This window comes from Canis lupus, chromosome 1 (genome assembly GCF_011100685.1).
Source record: "Canis lupus familiaris isolate Mischka breed German Shepherd chromosome 1, alternate assembly UU_Cfam_GSD_1.0, whole genome shotgun sequence".
Classification (NCBI taxonomy): Eukaryota; Metazoa; Chordata; class Mammalia; order Carnivora; family Canidae; genus Canis; species Canis lupus.
Genome location: NC_049222.1, coordinates 31,477,845 through 31,498,664, shown reverse-complemented (window position 1 = coordinate 31,498,664; position 20,820 = coordinate 31,477,845). Strand labels below are relative to the sequence as shown.

Sequence of the window (20,820 nt, the reverse complement as noted above, 5' to 3'; positions counted from 1 at the left end):
ATGAAGCATCATTATCATCATGTAACTTCTCTGCTCCAATTTCTGTTGTTTCCCTAGTTTCCCAGGTTCAACCTTATTTATACAATCTGAATCACCTTTCTCCCAACATTCCACTCAATCTGACATCCAAGCTTTCATAAGAGCAAGCCTTGCTTATCATGTACCCCTGCCTTACCTTGCCTGAGTCATCACCCTTGTCCATCTCTTCTTTTTCCTTGCTGGATAATCAGTTCCAATCATGCAAATTCTAACTCTTCTATGATACTTTTTCCAACTATCATGGTTTTCATGGATTTTATCCTTCTTGAAATTCTGTATCATTTTCAATTCCGTACCATAGGCTGCAACATGCATTTATAGACATTTCTATTTCAGGTGGACCTAACTAATCCAATTAGATAGTGAAATCTTAGGTTTCATTTCTTTTGGCATTGGCACATCCCCTAACTCAGTGGTAAGTACCAAAGCCAATGTTTTCTATAGGGCCCAATCATGACATATCCCTACTTTTAAAATTCTGTAGTTTTAAGGAAATTTTCTTCAGATTATGATAACTTTTATTGCAGTTACTTAATCTTGATGCAAAGACTTCTGAGAGGCACATAAATCTTAAATGAAAAAAATAAGGCAATAAGACAATTGTGACATAGTTACCTGTTTTTATTACATAAACATTATAATATTGCTTGTGGGAGCTGGTCTTCAGTTTGGCCTCTTTTATGGAATGTCAACTATCTGTAAAGATTGTCTAAGAATTATTTATGAACACTCTTGCACCCTCACCAAAAAAGCCTCCATGCCTACATTTTTCCAGTCAGATTCCTGAGAAAAATAATAGGTTTTGTTTATTTTACAGTGTAATTCATAAGTTCTCTTTCAAGGTATAAAAAGGGACAGACTTTTAAAATAAGAGTCTCCTTTTGTTTACAAAGTTCTATAAAAATACATTAAGTATGCTCATGTTTGTCCTTTGACTTAATATTCCAGTTGACCAGAAACAAAAAATAATAATAAACAAAGGTAAACCACATTAATCTTGCAGCAATATAATGTCCACATCATCATGAACACCTTGCAAAAGCAACTCTCCTGTGTACGTAACAATCTTCCTTCGTTTTGCAGCTTTGAGAGTTCCCACCAATGCTTCAAAGAGGTTGGCACACTTGTCATCTCGGAAGAGGACCCCAAATTTCACGCTTAACTTCCCATCAGCATCTAAGTTAAGAAAATACAATGTTAGTCAAATGCAAAGTCCGTTTCTTGCCCCATATTTGGAAGATTTATGTAATCTTTAAAAAAACATCTAACTATGGGTTAGCCAAGATGACAAACAGTTCACACTCATAAATTCAATGTCATCTCTTGCCAGACCCAAAGACTGACAAAATAAATACAATGTGTTTTATTGTAGCCTTAGGATCATCTGAGCAAAGACTAGAAGGGAACCAAAACCCTAGCCTTAGGATCATCTGAGCAAAGACTAGACGGGAACAAAAACCCATTTACAAAAAGTGAATGTGTTACAATGTTACTAATATGTCCCCTCTGTCTACATTTTGATTTTTTTTTAAAGATTTATTTATTTATTTGGGGATCCCTGGGTGGCTCAGCGGTTTAGCGCCTGCCTTTGGCCCAGGGCGCGATCCTGGAGTCCCGGGATCAAGTCCCACGTTGGGCTCCTGGCATGGAGCCTGCTTCTCCCTCCTCCTGTCTCTGCCCCACCCCACCCCTATGTCTATCATAAATAAATAAATAAATCTCTAAAAAAAAAAAAGATTTATTTATTTATTTGAGAGAGAGGGGATGCGTGCACATACAGTGCACATGTATGAGTGCAGGGAGAGGGAAAAGGAGAGAGAGAATCCTTGAGCAGACTCCCCAGTAGCAGGAAGCCTGAGACAGGGCACCATCCCAGGACCCTGAGACCATGACCTGAGCTGAAACCAACAGTCAGACTCTTAATCAACTGAACCACCCAGGCGCCCCTACATTTTGATTTTTTAATTGTCATGTTGTTGAATCAATAAAAAATAACAAATAGAAGAGAAAGTTTGGGTCAGGAGCAGTGTTTCTCTAAGTGTGTTCTAAACAGACTCAGAGCCCCAGGCAGGGACTGGTGACCTTAAAAATGAAGAAATCTGTAGTTACCAGATCCCTAGATTATCATTTAGAGACCAGTTTTTACTAGATGTTAAAAATTAAGGTAAACCCTAAAAAGAAATGAACCACGAAGCGACGAAAAGACATGGTGGAACCCTAAATATATTTTACTTTACTAAGACAAAGAAGGCCATCTAAAAAGGGCTATGTGCCATATGATTCCAACTATAGGACATTATACCACCAACAGTGAACCATAGAGTAAAACTATGAATGGTGGCTGATGATGTGTCCATGTAGATGATCAATTGTAACTGTGCAATTCTGCTGGGGCGGGGGGGTTAGTAATGAGGGAAGCTATGCATGTGTGGGGATAGCAAGTATACGGGAAATCTTTGTACTTTTCTCCCAATTTTACTGTATTCTAAAACTGCTCTAAAAAAATTAAGTCTTTTTTTTTTTATAAATAAGGTAAGTGAAAGATGGACCTTTGATTAAAAATCAATCAACTGGTAACTTGGAGATAAGAGTAATATGAAACACCCCCCCCCCCCCCCCCCATTGCTGGTTGATTCCTTTGATCTCCCTGGCTAAACTTCTGACTCCCTTCCTTCAGCACTGCCCCACTAGCCGTGCCTGCTGTCAAGAACACGGTCATCACAGTGAGGGAGACTAGTCCTTTGGCCAAGGGTTCGTGAGTTCCCGAGCTCCAGTGCTAGAATTTCTAACCTGACGCTTAGCACATTCCTACTGTAAATGCAGCATGGTGGTGGCCACTGGAGGTAAGAGAAGGAAATACACAATCATGTTCTAGCACTTTCTAGCTTTCAAAGAAACGGCTTCAGTTCCCACAAGGAAATAAGACATTTGCACATAATAAGTAAAGCAACAGTACAAAGCAGTGTGTGACTGGATGTCCAGCATGTAGCCAAGTATATCCTACACTTTGGAGAAGGGCAAGATGCCTCGAATGGACTAGAATGGGAAAGGAAGACTTCCTGAAGGAGGCAACCCCAGTGCTGGCTTTTAGGGAGGGTGTAACATGGAGCTTTTTCTTTTTTTTTTAAGACTTATTTATTTTTATTTGAGAGACAGAGAGTGAGGGGAGGGGCAGAGGGAGCGAATCTCAAGAAGATTCCCCGGAGTGTGAAGCCCGACTCTGGGCTGCATCCTACTACCCATGAGATCATGACCTGAGCTGAACCAGAGTCGGATGTCAAGTGACTGAGTCACCCTGGTACCCCCAGGTTTCACTTTTTAAAGGTGCCAAAGGCAGAAATCTTGGAGTTCTGCCCACTGATTCCTCACTCTCACAAGTGATTCTACTTCCTTTGTATCTTCTGTTGCTCTCCCCTCTTCTCCATGCACAATCAATGTTTTGGTTCAGGCTGGAATTGATCCTCATGCAGATCACTGCACGACTCCTCACCAGCCTCCCTTTCGGCATTTTGTCCCTGGTATGTCCTCCATATTGGTGCAAAATAAAATCCGTGACAGAAACTTTAAAGATACAAATCTGATTGATAATCTTTTTATTTTTTAAAAATTTTATTTATTAATTCATGAGAGACACAGAGAAGCAGAGACACAGGCAGAGGGAGAGGCAGGCTCCATGCAGGAACCCAATGCGGGGCTCGATCCCGGGACCACAGGATCATGCCCTGGGCCAAAGGCAGACGCTTAACCGCTGAGCCACCCAGGTGTTCTGATTATATATATATATATATATATATATATATAATATATATGTATATATATATTATATATATATATTTTAGGTAAACTCTACCCCCAAGGTGGGATTTGAACCCATGACTCTGAGATCAAGAGTCACATGCTCCATGGACTAAGCCAGCCAGGCACCCCTGACTGATTGATTCTCTTCTACTTTAATCTTTCAGTGGCTCCCTACCACCTTCTAATAGGGATGCCCATGGCGTCAGAGATAAGACCCTTCATCCTCTGGCTTTTGCACTCCTCTCTCACCTAGTCTCCTGCCATATTGTTATATGTACCTTTGATCCAGTCAATAATCAATGACTTGTTCTTACCTAAAGTAAAATGAGAGATCCTGCCCTGGCAGTTTTGCCTATGTTTAGCCATTTGCCCAGCATCCTAGATCCCTTTTTCTAGTTAATTCTTTTTCTTCAAGAATGGGCTCAAATGGTACGTTTTCTGAGAAGTCCTCTGTGATTCCCTCAGTTGAGTTAATCACTTCTTATAAAATTAGGTATATATCAAAGTACTCACCATCAATTTAGTAATAATAGCTAATATTTGTTGAATATTTGCTATGCTTCTAGAAATGTTCAATGCATTTTGTAGTAATTAAAACTCCCTTAATCTCTATTTCATGGAAGGTAAGGCACAATTCATTGCAAGAACCACCATTATTTTATATTCCAATTAAACTGCCAATTTAACTATAGCATAACATGTATGGTAAGATGCATTCTTGGGGCACCTGGGTGGCTCAGTGGTTAAGCGTCTGCCTTTGGCTCAGGTCGTGATCCTGGGGTTCTGGGATTTAGTCCAACAACAGGCTCCCTTCAGGGAGTCTGCTTCTCCCTCTGCCTATGTCTCTGCCTTTCTCTGTGTGTCTCATGAATAAATAAGTAAAATCTTAAAAAAAAATGCATTCTTATTTTAGAGATTTTAAAGTTTAGGGAAAAATGTCTTTGAATCATTGAAATAGAATATTATTTCCAAATAAGGAAACCAAGGCATAAAAATGTTTAGTGATGTGTCCAGGGTCACACAGTAAGTTGTAGGGTAGCTGGGATTCACTCTTAAGAGAGTCTGACTCCAGAGCATATGCAAATAACCACTTCCCGATCCACACCTCCAGTCCATTTGTCTGTCTTCCTGCTACCTAAAAAGGGCCACAGGGGCTGAGATGGAATTTTGTTTATTTTCACATGTCTAGCATTTGAGCACAAAGACAGCACTCAAGAAATACTTGTTGAATGAAAGAATTTAAATCTCCAAATAATCTTTATCCACTTAATTTTTTTTCCACTGGATGAAAAATGAGACTTTAAAGAATTTAATTTTAAAAGAAATAGATAAATATGTTAACTAACGAGACTTTAAGTAAAAATTTGAAGACAAAAATAAAAGAAGTAGGGATCCCTGGGTGGCGCAGCGGTTTGGCGCCTGCCTTTGGCCCAGGGTGCAATCCTGGAGACCCGGGATCGAATCCCACGTCAGACTCCCTATATGGAGCCTGCTTCTCCCTCTGCCTGTGTCTCTGCCTCTCTCTCTCTCTCTCTCTCTCTCTCTCTGTGTGTGACTATCATGAATAAATAAATAAAATCTTTAAAAAATAAATACATAAAAATAAAAAAAATAAAAGAAGTAGATAAAACTAAATTCATCAATACAAACTTCACCTAAAACATCATATTTAGATTAGTCTAAAAAGGATTAGCCTAAATCATAATTTAGTCAAAATTATCCCTGACACAACTTACATAATTAACCATAATCTGTCCATAGATAACATATCTCCATAGACACTTTCCAACTCAGGAAGTAAATTATTTCCAGGAATAGATAAGTGAAGGAGGCCTGGTGAAGCTGCAAAGTTCAAAATGTTTCATCCTTACAGAAATTATGATAATTACCTTATGGTCTTCTAATTTGTAAAGCTGCTAATTTTGAAGTGCAGATTCAATTTCCCTTAGTAGAATAATAACTGTTCTAGGGTAGAGGTCAGAAATGTAAATGCAATTGAATCCAACCAATAAACACTAGGCTAAACATGGAGACAGATCTGAGAAGAAAATCCCCAAGTTATTTAAAATACATCCTTAATATCTTTAACAATCTAAATAGTACTACTCCCAAGAGCAACAGGACCTCACAGAACTCCAAAGAAATTGGAAAGGTAGAAATGAGGAACTCAGGTAGAGCAATCACTATTGAAAATAAGATCTATGGGGTGCCTGGGTGGCTCAGTTGCTTGGGCATCTGCCTTTGGCTTGAGTCATGATCCTGAGGTCCTGGGATTGAGCCCTGCCTCGGGCTCCCTGCTCAGTGGGGAGTCTACTTCTCCCTCTGCCTCCCCACCCCTGCTTGTGCTTGTGCTCTCTCTCTCAAATAAATAAATAAAATCTTAAAAAAAAAAAAAAGAAAGAAAAGAAAATTAAAGAAGATTCAGAACAACAGTGGAGAACTAGTACAAGGGACATTTGATATACTAACGGCTCAATGGCATTTTCCAACTATGTCTTATTTCAAGTGATTTGCTATTTAAAAGCAGACAGAGCCCTGAGTCCAGGTCTGAGCTCAGCAGGGAATCTGCTTGAGATTCTCTCCCTCTCCTTCTCCCTCTGCCCCTCCCTCAGCTTTTCCATTCTCTCTCTCTGTCTCTCTCTAAAATAAATAAATCTTTTAAAAAAACCAACTGTGTAAAGGATATGGTTTCTTTTAGTTCCATGTACATAAATACCTGACAAAACTCAAGAATTTGGAGAAAATAGAGACAATATGGTGTAATTTTAATTCGAGTCCCTAGTCATTTAGAAGTTTGTAAGATGGTGTCAAGATAAAACAAATTAATTTTAATAGTGTGACAAATAAAAATATGAATACAATTCAATCACCAGATTTCAATGCAGCCAGATTAAAGAAACACAGCAATTTTCTTTGCATCAAATTGCATCAAATTCACAATATCCCAAAGGCTTTGTCTCCAGAAACCATTCCATGGCTGAGGGCAGAGCTGCTATAACTATGTCCTGAAGTCCTAGGTTACCAAAAAAGTTGGTCCTACCTGCTCTGAGATAAATTCAGAATACTATGACCTTATTATAATACTTACTTTTTGAACCTAGACGATGGATTTCCTCCACTAAAAGGTTAACTTCATGATCCACATTCATTGCTGCCTGAGAGAGAAAAGAATGCCTATATTATTACCATTTCTATGGTATATTATATTATTATTATAATATATATAATATATAATAATAATATTATTATTAATACCATTTCTATATCCTATTAAGCACATCTTGCCAAATCCAAGGGTCATCTTTTTTTTTTTCCATGTTTCAATTGTCACTGTTAATTTACCATGTTCCGCTTCCTAAAAATACTTGTGTAACCTGCATGACACTGGAGTACTTCCATTTCTCCTCTATCTTCATCATTGCCCCTTTGTGCTGACCCCACTCTTATTCTACACAGGATATTGGCAAGAATGCAGCACCCACTATAAAACTCTAACCCCATCCTCATGGTGCTCTGCACCAAAACCACAAAGGTGACACAGGACCTGCCCTCAGGGAATTCATGGTCTAGAAGCAGAGAAAGACCTGCAATGAGTAATAGCAATGCGACAGTGTGTGTGTGTGTTTTTTTTTTCACTATTTTTTAATTGATCAGATGTTTTAGCTTAGTTTCATCATTATTTTTTTAATTTAATTCATTTGCCAACATGCAGTATAACACCCAGTGTTCATCTTATCATGTGCCTTCTTCAATGCCCATCACCCAGTTACCCCATCCCCCCCCCCCCCCACCTCCCTTTGTGTAAGCCATTGTTTACTTCCCAGAGTTAGGAGTCTCTCATGGTTTGTCTTCCTCTCTAATTTTTCCCCACTCGGTTTTCCCTCCTTCCTTTATGATCCTCTGCACTATTTCTTATATTCCACATGAGTGAAACCATATAATTGTCTTTCTCCGACTGACTTATTTCATTCAGCATAATACCCTCCAGTTCCATCCACATTGAAGTAAATGGGAGGTATTTACCCTTTCTGATGGCTGAGGAATATTCCAGTGTGTGTGTGTGTGTGTGTGTGTGTGTGTATACAAATCTTCTTTATCCATTCATCTGACAAAGGTGGAAGCCGCGGAAGACTTTGTGGAGGTCACTGAAGAGATGTGGGCCAGGTAGACAGTTGGCAAAGGGAGCCCTATGAGTGGGGAAGAGTGCATGCAAAAGCCCAGAAGCAAAGGAGGAAGCGCACAGCACATTTGAGGCAAGCCCTAAGATAGAAGCTGGAGTTCCCGAGATAAAGGAACACACTTCCAACCCTTCCGGAGCCTGCGGTCTAGTGCGGAAAGCAGATCAATACAGGGCAGCTTTAATACTGTCAGGACAGGGTGATGATGACTCTGGGTCACCTGCGGGGCGCCGTGGCCTTCCCGGGGCAGTGTCCAGTACAGCCCGACTGCAGTGGAGAGTTGGTGGTGAGCATCATTCGTCTCAGATAAGGAGGAGTCCAGGACTAAGAGCAGCTGAGAGACCCACCTCGGTTCACTAGGTGGTCTCCCGCCGGGGGCTTTACACCATCATAGCCTCCTCCACCCTAGCCCCCCAACCCTGGGCTGCAGCTACATGGAGCTTCTTTCTATTCCTCAAATTGTCTGGCTCTCTCACCTCCAACCTTCACACATACTGTGTCTCTACCCGGACTACTGCTATTCCTCTTTCTTGCCGCTAACTCCCACACATCCAGCCCCAGCTTAGAGGAGACTTCCTCCAGGAAGCCTTCCCCGAAGCCCTGGTGGAGGAGCGCTCCCCCACAGCATTGGGCACCCTCTCCATTCCACTTCCCTGGAATTATGTTTCTCGGCTTTTTTTTTTTTTAAGATTTTATTTATTTATTCATGAGAGACACAGAGAGAGAGGCAGAGACACAAGCAGAGGGAGAAGCAGGCTCCATGCAGGGAGCCCGACGTGGGACTCAACCTCGGATCTCCAGGATCACGGCCTGAGCCAAAGGCAGACGCTCAACCGTGAAGCCACCCAGGCGTCCCTGGAAAAGACTCTCGATGCAGGAAACGACCAATATCTATCCGGAGACAGAAAAGGGAGGTAAAGAGGCATAGCAAACACCTTCAAAAAGGGAGAAGAGAGCAAGAAATAGGGAAAGAGGAGGTGAATGTGGGGGAGAGAACTCCAACCATCAAGGGTCAAAGAAGTAAGGGCAGTAAAGAGTTTCCTTTTTACATTATTTTTTTTAAGATTTTATTTACTTGAGAGAGAAAGACAGAGATAGCGAGAGAGGGCACAAGCAGGGAGGAGAGGGAGAAGCAGACTCCCCGCTGAGCAGGGAGCCCATCATGGGGCTCCATCCCAGCCCCCACTCCCCCACCCCACCCCCACCCCCAGCCGCCGGGATCATGACCTGAGCCAGGCACCCCTGAAAAGTTTCCCTACAAAGGCAATAACTCACCAAAAGCACAACATGAGAGTCAGAAAGTATGAGCAATTGGCAGAACATGCATCAATTCAGTCTATTTTCAAATCAAATAAGGAACTAAAAAGTAGGGTTGTATGAGTGGTGTGCTTAGGAGTGATAATTTAGAAGAAACCGTTATATCTAGACACATTGTAACTAATTCCTGGTAACTTTTAAAAACAAGGATGATTTAAGTGATAGTGATTGGTGCCCCGGGTTTCTATCAGCTCATAATGAAATGCACCACTACTATCTGCTACAATATTTGTGTGGATATTATAATTTAACAAGTGTTTATTGCAATAAAATGCAACATCTTGGGTTAATGTGTCTACATAAAAATCAATACCAAAAATTATAGTGTCCAAATATTGAGAACTTCCCAGTTGGTGAAACTATAACATTGTATTCAGTTTGAGATCATTTGAGAGATGCTAAAAAGTTAAAATATAATCAGAAGATACAACAGAAAGATACGTCATGAAAACAATGGTAGAAAAACCCTACAGATGTTAGTGAGGTGGGCAGTCGTCACTTTATCTGCTCGGCACCCATTCTGCATTCTGCTCCAGCAGTGTAATTTTTGGTTGGGTCCAGTCTTTTCTTCCTTACTCTAAATCCAAGGATGTCAGTAGAGCCTCACTCGAAATTCCAGGAGTGGGTTAGAGCCAGAATAATTGATTTGGGACCCAAGGTCAGTGATCCCGTCCTGAACAATTAGATTCAGCCCAGGAATTTTGCCAGAATGATCAGTAAAACACACTCTCCTACTAGGTTTGAAGATATCACTTTAGAGCCCCTAATGTAAACTGTTACCACGTGAAAACAGCCCGTCAGGAATAAAGTTAGCACTGAGAAAAGTCCAGCCACATTACAATGACTGAGCCTATATATGACTGCAGACTTTCCAGTTGCATGAAACAATCTTTCCTGGTTTTGCCTGTGCTGGTTTGATTGAGCTTCTGTCACTTGTACTCTAAAGAATGTTGACCCATAAAGTCAGCCTAGAGAAGACCTGCAACCATTTCTTAAAATTAAAGCTTTTATGGGACGCCTGGGTGGCTCAGCGGTTGAGTGCCTGCCTTCAATTCAGCCCGGGGCGTGATCCTGGAGACCCAGGATCGAGTCCCACGTTGTGCTCCCTGCATGGAGCCTGCTTCTCCCTCTGCCTGTCTCATGAATAAGTAAATAAAATCTTTAAAATAAAATAAAGCTCCTTTTATGTATTTATGTAATAGTGTTGTTTCATGCGGCTCTATTGGGTAGGATGGACGGATGTAATAGACTTGAGAGCCATATAAGAAAAAAATTTCCTTATAATCAAAACTGTTGTCTAACAATGAAGCTCGCAGCTGTTACTGGTAACACTGATGCAGCAGTATGGATGTGCCAGTTAGTGAGGAAATTAGCCTGAGGCAGAAGACAATATGCAAGGGGATTGCAGTCCTCTCCAATTCTCAGATTTTCTGACTTCTCCCACACATGTACCTCTTTAACATTGCCCCCCCCCACACACACACACATACACAATCAGCAGCACACTTCAGACCTAGCTCTCCTTTAGTAACGAGACTTAAAGAGGAAATCCCACTATGAAGTAGTGTGAATACCTGTATCATATTAAGCAGATGTATGCAGATCCAATTTAAAGAAAGGCAACCGGCATTTCTTTATAATTAATTCCACACGAGACTCCTTATCTATGCTAATTCATGTAATCCTAAGAAACCTTGCAAAGAATGTATTACTTAAACCCATTTTACCTACTCCAGAACTGGCTCAGAGGGACTCCCTACAATTAAATGCTGTTGCTACACCATCATTCTGTTTTTTTTCTCTTCCGCTTCTTCATCTTCTTCCTGGTCGTTATGCAAAGTGTGCTAAATATAATAGTGAGTGGTGTTTGTATGGAATATTACATGCTGAGTACATACTAAGGCAGAACACTGACAAAGCCAGAAAAGCTCCCCGCCCAGACCCCTGCAAGTAGGAAAACAACACGTTTAGGAACTCTTGCTAGCACATACAATTTGGTATGATTCATTTCTTTATTATTTAGCGGGGACACAGTGGGGGAGTACTCATTGTTGTTCCACAATCCTTGAGGCCCCCGACATTTGGTAAGGACAGAAGGCTGGGCTGGAGTAAGCTGCAAGATCAAGAACAATGGGGAGAGGCCATGAGCAGAGCAAGCCCAGTGAAAGAAAGAGATCCTCAGTGGGAGCTCAGGGGAAGGCGGTGGCAGATGCTAGCCGGGTCCTCTAACTGTGTCAGAATCTAATTAGGCTTTGTGCGTGGGAATCACAAAGAAAGCGGCTTGTCGGCGGATTGGGCCGCAGGCCGAAAAGCTCCACCCTCGGTATACGCTCGAGAATGTACTTAAGGACCTTCTCCCAGTTTTTAAGTTTAGAAGCAATACAAGGAGGTTTTCTAAGGCTCGAGGAATACCCCTGCTGGAGTGGGGCGCCCGGGAAGCCGCCGCCAGCTGCACGTCCACCCCGAGGGGCCGGGCACCACCCCCTGGGCCCGGCCCCCCCCCCCCCCCCTGGGGCCGGGCACCACCCCCTGGGGCCGGCCACCTTTTCCGGCCGAGCCTCGCAAGCCCTGCCTAGCCGCCCGCGGCCCTCCCGGGTCAAGGAGGACTTGGGTTCCTTCCTGCCCGCCCGCGGCGCGCACACGCTCCATATTTGGTCATCCCTGCTCCAAGTTTGGGACTGGCCCGGAAGGGGTCCGAAGCCCCGGTCCCCGCAGGCCGCCCACGGCCACCCCGGCACCGGCACGGGCGCGGGGCGGGGCGCGGGGCGCGGGGGGCTCCGGGGCAGCCCCGGGGAGGGCCGCGCGTCCCGGAAGCCTTTGTCTCGCCGGCGCCGCCCGTCCGCGCCCGTGCGCCCCGGCGAAAGCCAGCGCCCCTGCCCGGCCACCGAGACGCCCCGGCCCGGGGCTCCCCGAAACCCCCCGGGGCGCTCACCCCCCCCCCCCGCCGCGATCCGCAGTCCCCGGGGGAGCCTCGCCCCTCGGCCCCAGCCCTTGCCCGCCCGGCGCTGCAGAACGCCCCCCGCGCCCCCTGCAAGCGCAAAGCGGCCCGGCCGCACCGCGGAGGAAACCTCGCCGCGCTGCGGGCTTCCCGGGCCCCGGCCCCGGCCCCGGCCCCGGCCCGCGCGATGTCACGTGAGCCGCGGCGGGAGGCGGCGGGAGGGGCGGGGGCGGGGGGCGCGCCCTCGGGTCCCCGCGCGGGGTCTCAGCCCAGCGCCGGGTGCGAGCTCCACGCGCGTCCGCACCTCCCGATCGCCGTCCGCGGGCCTCCACCGGACCCCCCCGTCCATCCTTGACACCTGCCCGTCACCTTGCCGGGGGGCCCACTCACCTTTCCGCCTCTTCTGACTTTCCGAGGAAAAGCTGGTGCAGCGTGGGTGCGGGCCGGGTCGTCTTCTTCAACACACCGAGGAGGAAGAGGCTGAGGAAGGAAGTGACTGATGCAGAAGAGAAAGGCTGGTGTGGAGGAGGGGGTGGGAGGTAAGAGTTTAAGCGCTCCAGAAAGGGGCCGCCCACACTCCCAGGGACAAGCCTATGGGGAGGAAACTGCGGAGCAGACGCCTGGGAAGGGGCCGACTCCAGACAGGTGGCAGGGCGCCCGAGGCTTCTAGGAACACGGACTCGAACTGCGATTACCGCCACCTTCCCCTGCGCCCCTCGGGGCCAGTGATCCCCCCTCCATCCCCCCCCCCCACCCGCATCTGATCCTGGGCATCGATTTCCTGCCAGTATCTCTCTCCTAACGTCAGAAATAAAGTGCCACCAATGTGATGACTGCTGGGCTCTCGAAGGAACACGACTTTGGTTCTGGAGGCCAGCAGCAGGGGTCTCCAGGAAACTACAACAAGGCAGGAGGATAGTCCGATTTGGGGGGAGGGGGGTGCATTCTTCAACCTGTTCTCTTGCAAAGAAATTTTGCTCGGGCAATGCCAGTTCTTGATCCTGAGTGAATATAACTTTCGTCTCTTCTTCATTCAGTATTTCCTACATTTAACTACCTAGCTCAATCGGTCTATTTATACTCCTTTTCTTTTAGTCACCGTTGTTTTATTCACTGTTCTTTACTTGCACGCCAAAGAGAGAGAGAGACAGAGAGATGCTTGCTGTACCCAGAATCCCCTTAAAAAGGAAACTGAAATAACCCAAACTATTCCTAAGGCAAAGGTTGCACAAATAACCAAGAAAACTACCCTCCCCATAGCTGATTGGAGTAAGGGTGATCATGTGACCCAAGAGCACACAATCCATAAACTGGCCTACCTCCTAGAAGGTGACTTGGAACAAACAATCCTTACCCAACAGGGACTCTAATAATTGAGTAAGCCAATCAGATTCTCCCTTCAAAATTGAAAGGGAAGAGCAAAAAATGAGCTGATCCATAGAAAGAGTAAAGCTGAAAGAGGGCTTGAGGCTGGAGCAGAAAAAATGGGCCTCCAGGAAGCAGAACAGTGGAGTAAGCAGAAAACCCTTGGGATGAAGTAGAAGGTGTGTGTGGGCAGAAATGGTAGAAGCAAACTCTAAGAGAAGCTGAGACCCAGTGATGGAATAAGAGCAACAAACACCTGCTCCCCAGGGGGATATGAGTATCCAGGTCTCTAAGGCTTCACTGGATCCATCCACTTTGCAAACTGTATTCTGGTTTCCCTTTCATAGTAAACACCTATCCTTTGGGCACAACTTTGAATGAGTCTCTGTTCACCACCAAAAGATTCTGATTCAGTGTAGGTTTCCCATGTCAGATGAAGTGTAAAGTGACTCTGAGATCCTTGGAGGCCTATCTTTTTCTCACTAAAACAAAGCTGAGAAGTTACCTTTTATATCTTTCAAAGTCTACATAATGCAAAATCATAATTCAAGAAATTACCATGTTTAGCAATTCTCTGACCTGGCTAGTTGGCCTGTGGCTGTGATTGCGGTCCTTGGATAATATCCAGTGAAATGACTAATCAATCCGTAGTGTGCTACGACTATTAAGTAATTAGTGTTTCACTGTACTCTACCAATGGGCAGAAAAAGAAACAGATTCCCTAAAGAAAGAAAAGTCCCTATTAATATAAAATATATATATAAATGGATTCAGTCTTTGAAAATACTTTGCTTATATACATATGCTACACTAAGCATAACAACTTCATGTGAATCTATAAAGAATTACAATTCAAGAAAGTTTTTTGATGAAAAATATTAAATTTTTTGCCATTTAATATTTTTCTTTTTAAAATTTTTTTTATTGGAGATATTTTTCATACCCAATTTCTACACTTTCAGTTTTTTTTTTTTTAAGATTTTATTTATTTATTCATGAGAGACACACAGACAGAGGCAGAGATAAAGGCAGAGGGAGAAGCAGGCTCCCTGTGGGGAGCCTGATGCAGGACTCCGTCCCAGGACCCAGGGATCATGACCTAAGCTGAAGGCAGATGTTCAGCCACTGAGCCACCCAGACCCTCTTTCAGTTTCTATACAGACTTTTGCCATCTTTTCTTGTTCTCTTAGGAATATTATCATCATGTAGCTAAACAATGTGGAATTTTAACTTACAAGCAAAAAATAAAGTTTATTAAACAGTTAAGAAGTATTTATTAAATATTGAGGATGTGCCAGCAATGGTGTGCCAGGATTGGAGGGTACAAAGTAGCCTACAGTATGATCTCTGTCAAGAAGAATGTTCAGAAAGGTGTATATGAAATATTAAGACAATCTTTATTCATTTATTTAATTGCAAAGTATAGACCAGCACTGTCCAATAAAAATATAATCATGAGCCACATTATGTAATTTAAAATTTTCTATTAGCCACATTAAAAAATGTGAAATTAATTTTAATAATATGTTCTAACCCAGTATATCCAAAATACTGTCATTACCACCTATAAAACTTATCAATGAGATATTATTATACTTTCTTTGTTTTGTACTAAGCCTTTGGAATCTATGGTATATTTTAAACTTACAGCACATTTCAGGTGCTCAATAACCTTATGTGGCCAGTGGCTACTGCATTAGTCAGTGTAGCTACAGACAACTCCAGAATAAAGTATGACATACATGCTAATAATTTTACTTAAGAAATTACATGTTCCCAGAATGAGAAAAATTATAGCGTTGTATTTAAAGGTTCATGACAAATTGAGGTATTCATTTTAAAAACATAATTGTCTCCATTATAATGAATAGAAAGTAATATTTGTAAGAAACCTGAGGATAGTAATTCTATCCTGAGTATATATCCAAGAGAAAAGGCACATTCATCAAAAACATGACAGAAATAGTCACATAGTCACAACAGCACCGTTCATAATATTTCTAAACTAAAGCTACCCAAATGCCCAGTAATATTCAAATGGTTAAAAATTGTGGCATATTCATAAGCCAGAAAGTTATCCACCAAGGAAAAGACACAACAAATAACTACATGCAACAATATAGATGAACCTCACACAGTGCTGAGTGGAATGATCCTGATGACACTTTTTATATGAAGCTTTAAAAACAGGCAAAACCCATCCGAAGTGTTAAAAGTTAGGATAGTGGTTATCTTTGGTGGGTGGTGGGGTGACTAAAATGGGCATGACGGGGGCTCTATGCAGGTGGTGATTAGCTTCTGCCTCTTGACCTAGTCACTAGATAAACAGATGTTTTGATTTGAGAATTCACTAAACTGGACACTTAATTTTCTTTTCTTGTGGCTATATTCTTAATAAAACATTAAAAAAGTATAAAGAATAGAGAATATTAACCAAACAAGGCCTATTCCAGGAATGTAAGGATTATTCAGCGACATTAGAAAATTTAAAAGTCCCCTGTGGCTAGGGGTCTTTAGGTTTTATCTTATTCTGTAAAGTGAGATTTCTCAGTTGGACCTGTCATTGTAGCTCAAACTATCATCCCCTTGTACTCATGTTAGTGTTAAAGATGATAGTACTATTATGATGATTGCATGTCTTGGCATTAATTTTGGATTCAATTGCAGTACTGTTTGAGTGCTTTGGGGGACACAAAGAAGTAAAAGTAAAATTTTTGCTCTCAAGAAATAATGGAAAAGGATTATATCATAAGCAAGCAAAATTTATTCCAGGAATGCAAAATTGCTTCAACAAATGGAAAATAATCAGTGTAATGCAATATATTAATAAAATAAAGAGGAAATCCACATAATTATCTCAGTAGATGAAAAAAAGCATTTGATAAAACACTGTTCTTTTATAGTATTACAGTAAAAGCCTTCAATAAACTAGGGGAAAAAAGGGAATTTCCTCAACCTAATAATAAGAAGGGCAACTACAAAAACCCATAGATAGCATCATACTTAATCATGAAAAACTGAAAGCATGTCCCCTAAGATCAGGAATGTGACAAGAAAGTCTGCTAAAGAATTCACAAAAAAACTATTAGAGATAATGAGCCAGTTCAATATATAAAAATCAATTGTATTTCTTTTTTTTTAAAGACACTTTTCCTTTTTTTTTTTTTAAAAGATTTTATTTACTTATTTGAGATGGAGAGAGAGGACACAAGTCAGGAGGAGAGGAAGGAGGAGGGGCAGAGAGAGGAGAAGAGGGGACAAGCAGACTTCCCACTGAGCAGGGCTCCATTAATGGGCTTGATCCCAGGACCCTGAGATCATGACCTGAGCCAAAGGCAGACAGTAAACCAACGGAGGCACCCAGATGCCCCAATCAGTTGTATTTCTATATACTAGCAATGAATCATCTGAAAATGAAATTAAGAAATAAATTCTGTTTATAATAACAGGAAAATAATAAAATACTTAGGAATAAGTCTAAAGAAGTACAACACTTGTACAAAATATTGCTGAAAGAAACAAATTTTTAAATCCAAGTAAATGGAAAAACATCCTGTGTTCATAGAGTGGAAGGCTTAATATTGTGAAGATGATAATATTTCCCCAAATGATCTACAGATTGAAGGCAATCCCTATCAAAATTCTAACTTTTGGGACGCCTGGGTGGTCCCAGTGGTTGAGTGTCTGCCTATGGCTCATGATCCTGGAGTCCTGGGATGGAGTCCCATATCAGGCTCCCTGCATGGAGCCTGCTTCTCCCTCTGCCTATGTCTCTGCCTCTCTCTGTGTCTCTCATGAATAAATAAATAAACATTTTTTAAAGTTCTGTTTTTTGACAAGCTTATCCCAAAATTCATACAGAAATGAAAGGGATCCAGAAGAGCCAAAAGAATCTTGAAAACAAAGTTGGAAAAAAATAAATAAATAAATAAATAAATAAATAAATAAATAAATAAATAGAAAAAAAAAGAAAACAAAGTTGGAGAACTCATATACCTTGATTTTAAAGCTTATTAACAAAGCTATAGTAAGTAATGTAAAACTTACTATGAAGGTAGCGTAAGTGGTACCATAGACATATAGAAAATGGGATACAATTTACAGTCCAGTAATAAACTCATTCATTTATGATCAACTGATCTTTTTATAAGGGTGTCAAGACCATTCAATGGGGAAAGAATGGTATTTTCAACAAATGGTGCTGGGACACTGGATATACTTAAGGAAAATAATAATTGAATCCCATTTCATATAAAATGCAAAAACTTAAAATGGATCAAAGATGTAAACATAGATGTGGAAACTATAAATCTCTTAGAAGATGAATAGGTGTAAATTATCATGACCCTGGATTAAGCAACATTTTCTTAGATATGACACCAAAAGCACAAGCAATCAAAGGGAAAATAGATAACCTGAATTTCATAAAAAAATTTAAAATGTCTATGCATCAAAGGCAGCACCAAAAGTAAGATCTGGAACAATTCCAGCCCTAGTCAATTTAGGACAACTGGTCACCCTATCCATAGTTCTCCCTTCTCTTCCGTAGATTTGTTTCATTTGGTTTTCAGTTCTTCCACTTTCTTTTTCCTAAGTCTTTGTTGCAATTTCAGTAAGGGAGAGGCTAAGGCTACATTATCCTTTATTGAGCTTGGGCCAAATGGTCTGTGTTGCCTGCTGAGAGTCAAACTTTCAACATCATTGAACTTAGTCACAAGAGGTTATATGCTATGTGCAGAGAAGAGCCAGACTGGCATCTACAGTGAAGGTGGCAAGGTGGGCACTAAGAAATATAATTTCTAGACCAAATGTCCAGGCTGTTGTCTGAGGGTTACAAAGACCTGAAATGGAAGGGGTTAATGCCACAAAGCGTGACAGTGGTATTTAATCTGGCTATACATTAGAATCACTTTCCAGTCTTTAAGAAGTAGTGCCCAGGACCTCCCTAAATTAATTAAATTATAATCTTTGAGACATCTATGTTTTAAGGTCCCAAAACAATTCTGGTGTGCAGTCAAGGTTGAGAACTACTGGTCTAGTCAAGCCCGTGAAGCCAGAGAAATCTTGTGGCAGCAGTTGCTCCAAGGTATTCCAAGGGTCTTCTGCTTTTTAGCTGTTGCAGCTCCTAATGTCTTTTTAGTCAATCTCACAGAATGTAAAGGGTCTGTTCTAGTTTCTGCCCAGGCCCCCTCATTCCTGTTGTCTCTGGTAGGGTAGGTGCACTTTCCTAGGATGAGCAGAGGAAAATATGATACCAAGGCAAGGTAGGGATTCAGCAACATTATAAGACCTGAGGGATGCTCAGGAGGTCTCTTTTTCCCAAAGTGTCTCCTTTACCACCATAATTTATGCCTGGAATTCCAATCTGTATAGATTGCCATAAAACAGAAGTTACAAATTCAAATGCCTCTAGAGACAGGCAAATGAACACAGTCTTTCAGTATCTCAATTCCAGATTCTTGAAAAAGTACCTAACTGACCCAGTTTAGATCGATTATTATTATTACCCACAGTTAGATCCTGTATGTCCAGTCGTTATGACTGCTCATTACAAAAACTATAAATGAGATAGTTTCTCTACCAAGGAGACATTGGAGAGGGATCATACCAAAATATGTCTACCACAGACAACAGCAACTCTGTACATCTGCCTTGTACAATAACTAGCCACTAGCCCCATGTGGATATTTTCATTTACATTTAAATTAATTGAAATGAAGTAACATTAAAAATTCAGATTTTTAGTCACAGCCTCATTTCAAGTGTTCAATTGCCACAAGTGGTTCATGGCTACTATATAGTATAGCATAGCACAGCATATTTCTATTTTCACAGAAAGTTCTAGCAGAGGTGTTATAGATGGCAAAAAAAATCAACAAAATCTGGAAATTGCTAAGAACCTTAATGAGATAACCAATAGTTAGCTTTTGTAACTTCTCCCCCACTCCCAAACCACCAACCAAAAGAAAATGTGCAAATTACTTGTTCTAGGCCTCCTACTTTTCTGACAGAAAACCTAAATTCTTACCCTAAAATGATTAATCCTGTAGTTTACTCACAATTCCTTTCCTCAATCCTTAATTCTGCTACTTGCTTAAGCTTTTGTTTACTTTTTATCTTAACAAACTTCTTCAAGGAACTGCTTTAAACTTGCCAATGCTATGCCAAGCCATCCACCATTTATTTTACTGCTTGTAATCTGGCTTCTGCCTTCAATTTTTTACTAAAGCTACTCTCTCTAGTCTAAGGTCAGTAATGACTCCCAGCTGGCAAACACAATAACCTATTCCCAGTTCTCACTGTCATGCAGCTCTCTGTAGCACTTGGCATTGTCACCCATCCCCTTGGTCATGATCATTACCCAATAAGGGAAAGTAAGTGGCTTATGTGCACCACCTGCTTGAAGTCTAGGCTTCTGAAGATCAATAAGTGGACACCAAGAAGCGAGCAGAAGGCAGGGAATGAAGGAAACAGAGTCAACCAAGGTCTCTTGGGAAGGAAGAGATATTCTAAGCCTGAGTCCAAAGGAAGTACAACTAAAGTGGTTTGGAATTGGAGTTCTGGTCCAGAGGCTTCAACCAAGAGAGAAGAAGATACACAGTTGTGTGCCTAGCACAGAGAACACTAAATAAACATTTACAGAGTAGTTTATCCCCACCCCCTCACTATACACTGAACTAGATGCAGGAACAGAAGTAGATCTTGCCACCAGGTCCAGGACTGGTGATGGAGGGAAGGAATCAGAGAAGGAAAGTCAGGGCTGAGGAAAAGGAGATCATGGGTCAGAACCCCAATCTGCACACCCAAAATCTTTCAGTGGAATGTCAGCAAATAGTGCCAAGCTGTTGGGCACTCTCCCCTTCTGAGAGGACTCCAGGAGAGGCTGGAGTAGACAGCCTCAATTTCCTTTAATCAGCGATGGGAGAGAAGAAGCAAACACTTACATGCAGGTAAGCACAGAAAGGCTGGAGAAGGAAGAGCAGCTCACCAGCTCAGACACTTGCCATCCTCAAGACTTGGTCAAAGAGCCATCTCAATGCTCCTCTTGTCACCATTTCTTCCTTCTCTAACCCCTTCACCGGCCCCCTTTTACTGCCCTGAGGCTCTGAACTAAGAAGTCCTCACAGACAAGTCTACACTTGTCTTCTCATTTCCCCCAACCCCAGCCTAGCACACACCACTCTG

General features: G+C 42.1%; 1 protein-coding gene across 4 annotated transcripts; it reads right to left on the bottom strand.

Moving 5' to 3' along the window:
* Positions 1 to 642: 642 nt before the first annotated feature.
* ABRACL (ABRA C-terminal like) lies at positions 643 to 13,508 on the bottom strand. 4 transcript variants are annotated; one of them, XM_038526184.1, is made up of 5 exons: positions 13,224 to 13,451; positions 12,661 to 12,785; positions 11,344 to 11,445; positions 6,926 to 6,992; positions 643 to 1,215 (listed from the first exon to the last, which is right to left on the bottom strand). In XM_038526184.1, exons 4-5 carry the CDS (start codon positions 6,984 to 6,986, stop codon positions 1,031 to 1,033), a joined length of 246 nt encoding a protein of 81 aa, XP_038382112.1. In that variant the 5' UTR covers positions 6,987 to 6,992; positions 11,344 to 11,445; positions 12,661 to 12,785; positions 13,224 to 13,451; the 3' UTR covers positions 643 to 1,030. The 4 variants fall into 4 exon arrangements, with proteins under 4 accessions (XP_038382112.1, XP_038382111.1, XP_038382110.1 ...); XM_038526183.1 differs by lacking the exon at positions 11,344 to 11,445 and having other exon boundaries at positions 12,661 to 12,750; positions 13,224 to 13,444; XM_038526182.1 differs by lacking the exon at positions 11,344 to 11,445 and having other exon boundaries at positions 13,224 to 13,443.
* Positions 13,509 to 20,820: the final 7,312 nt, after the last annotated feature.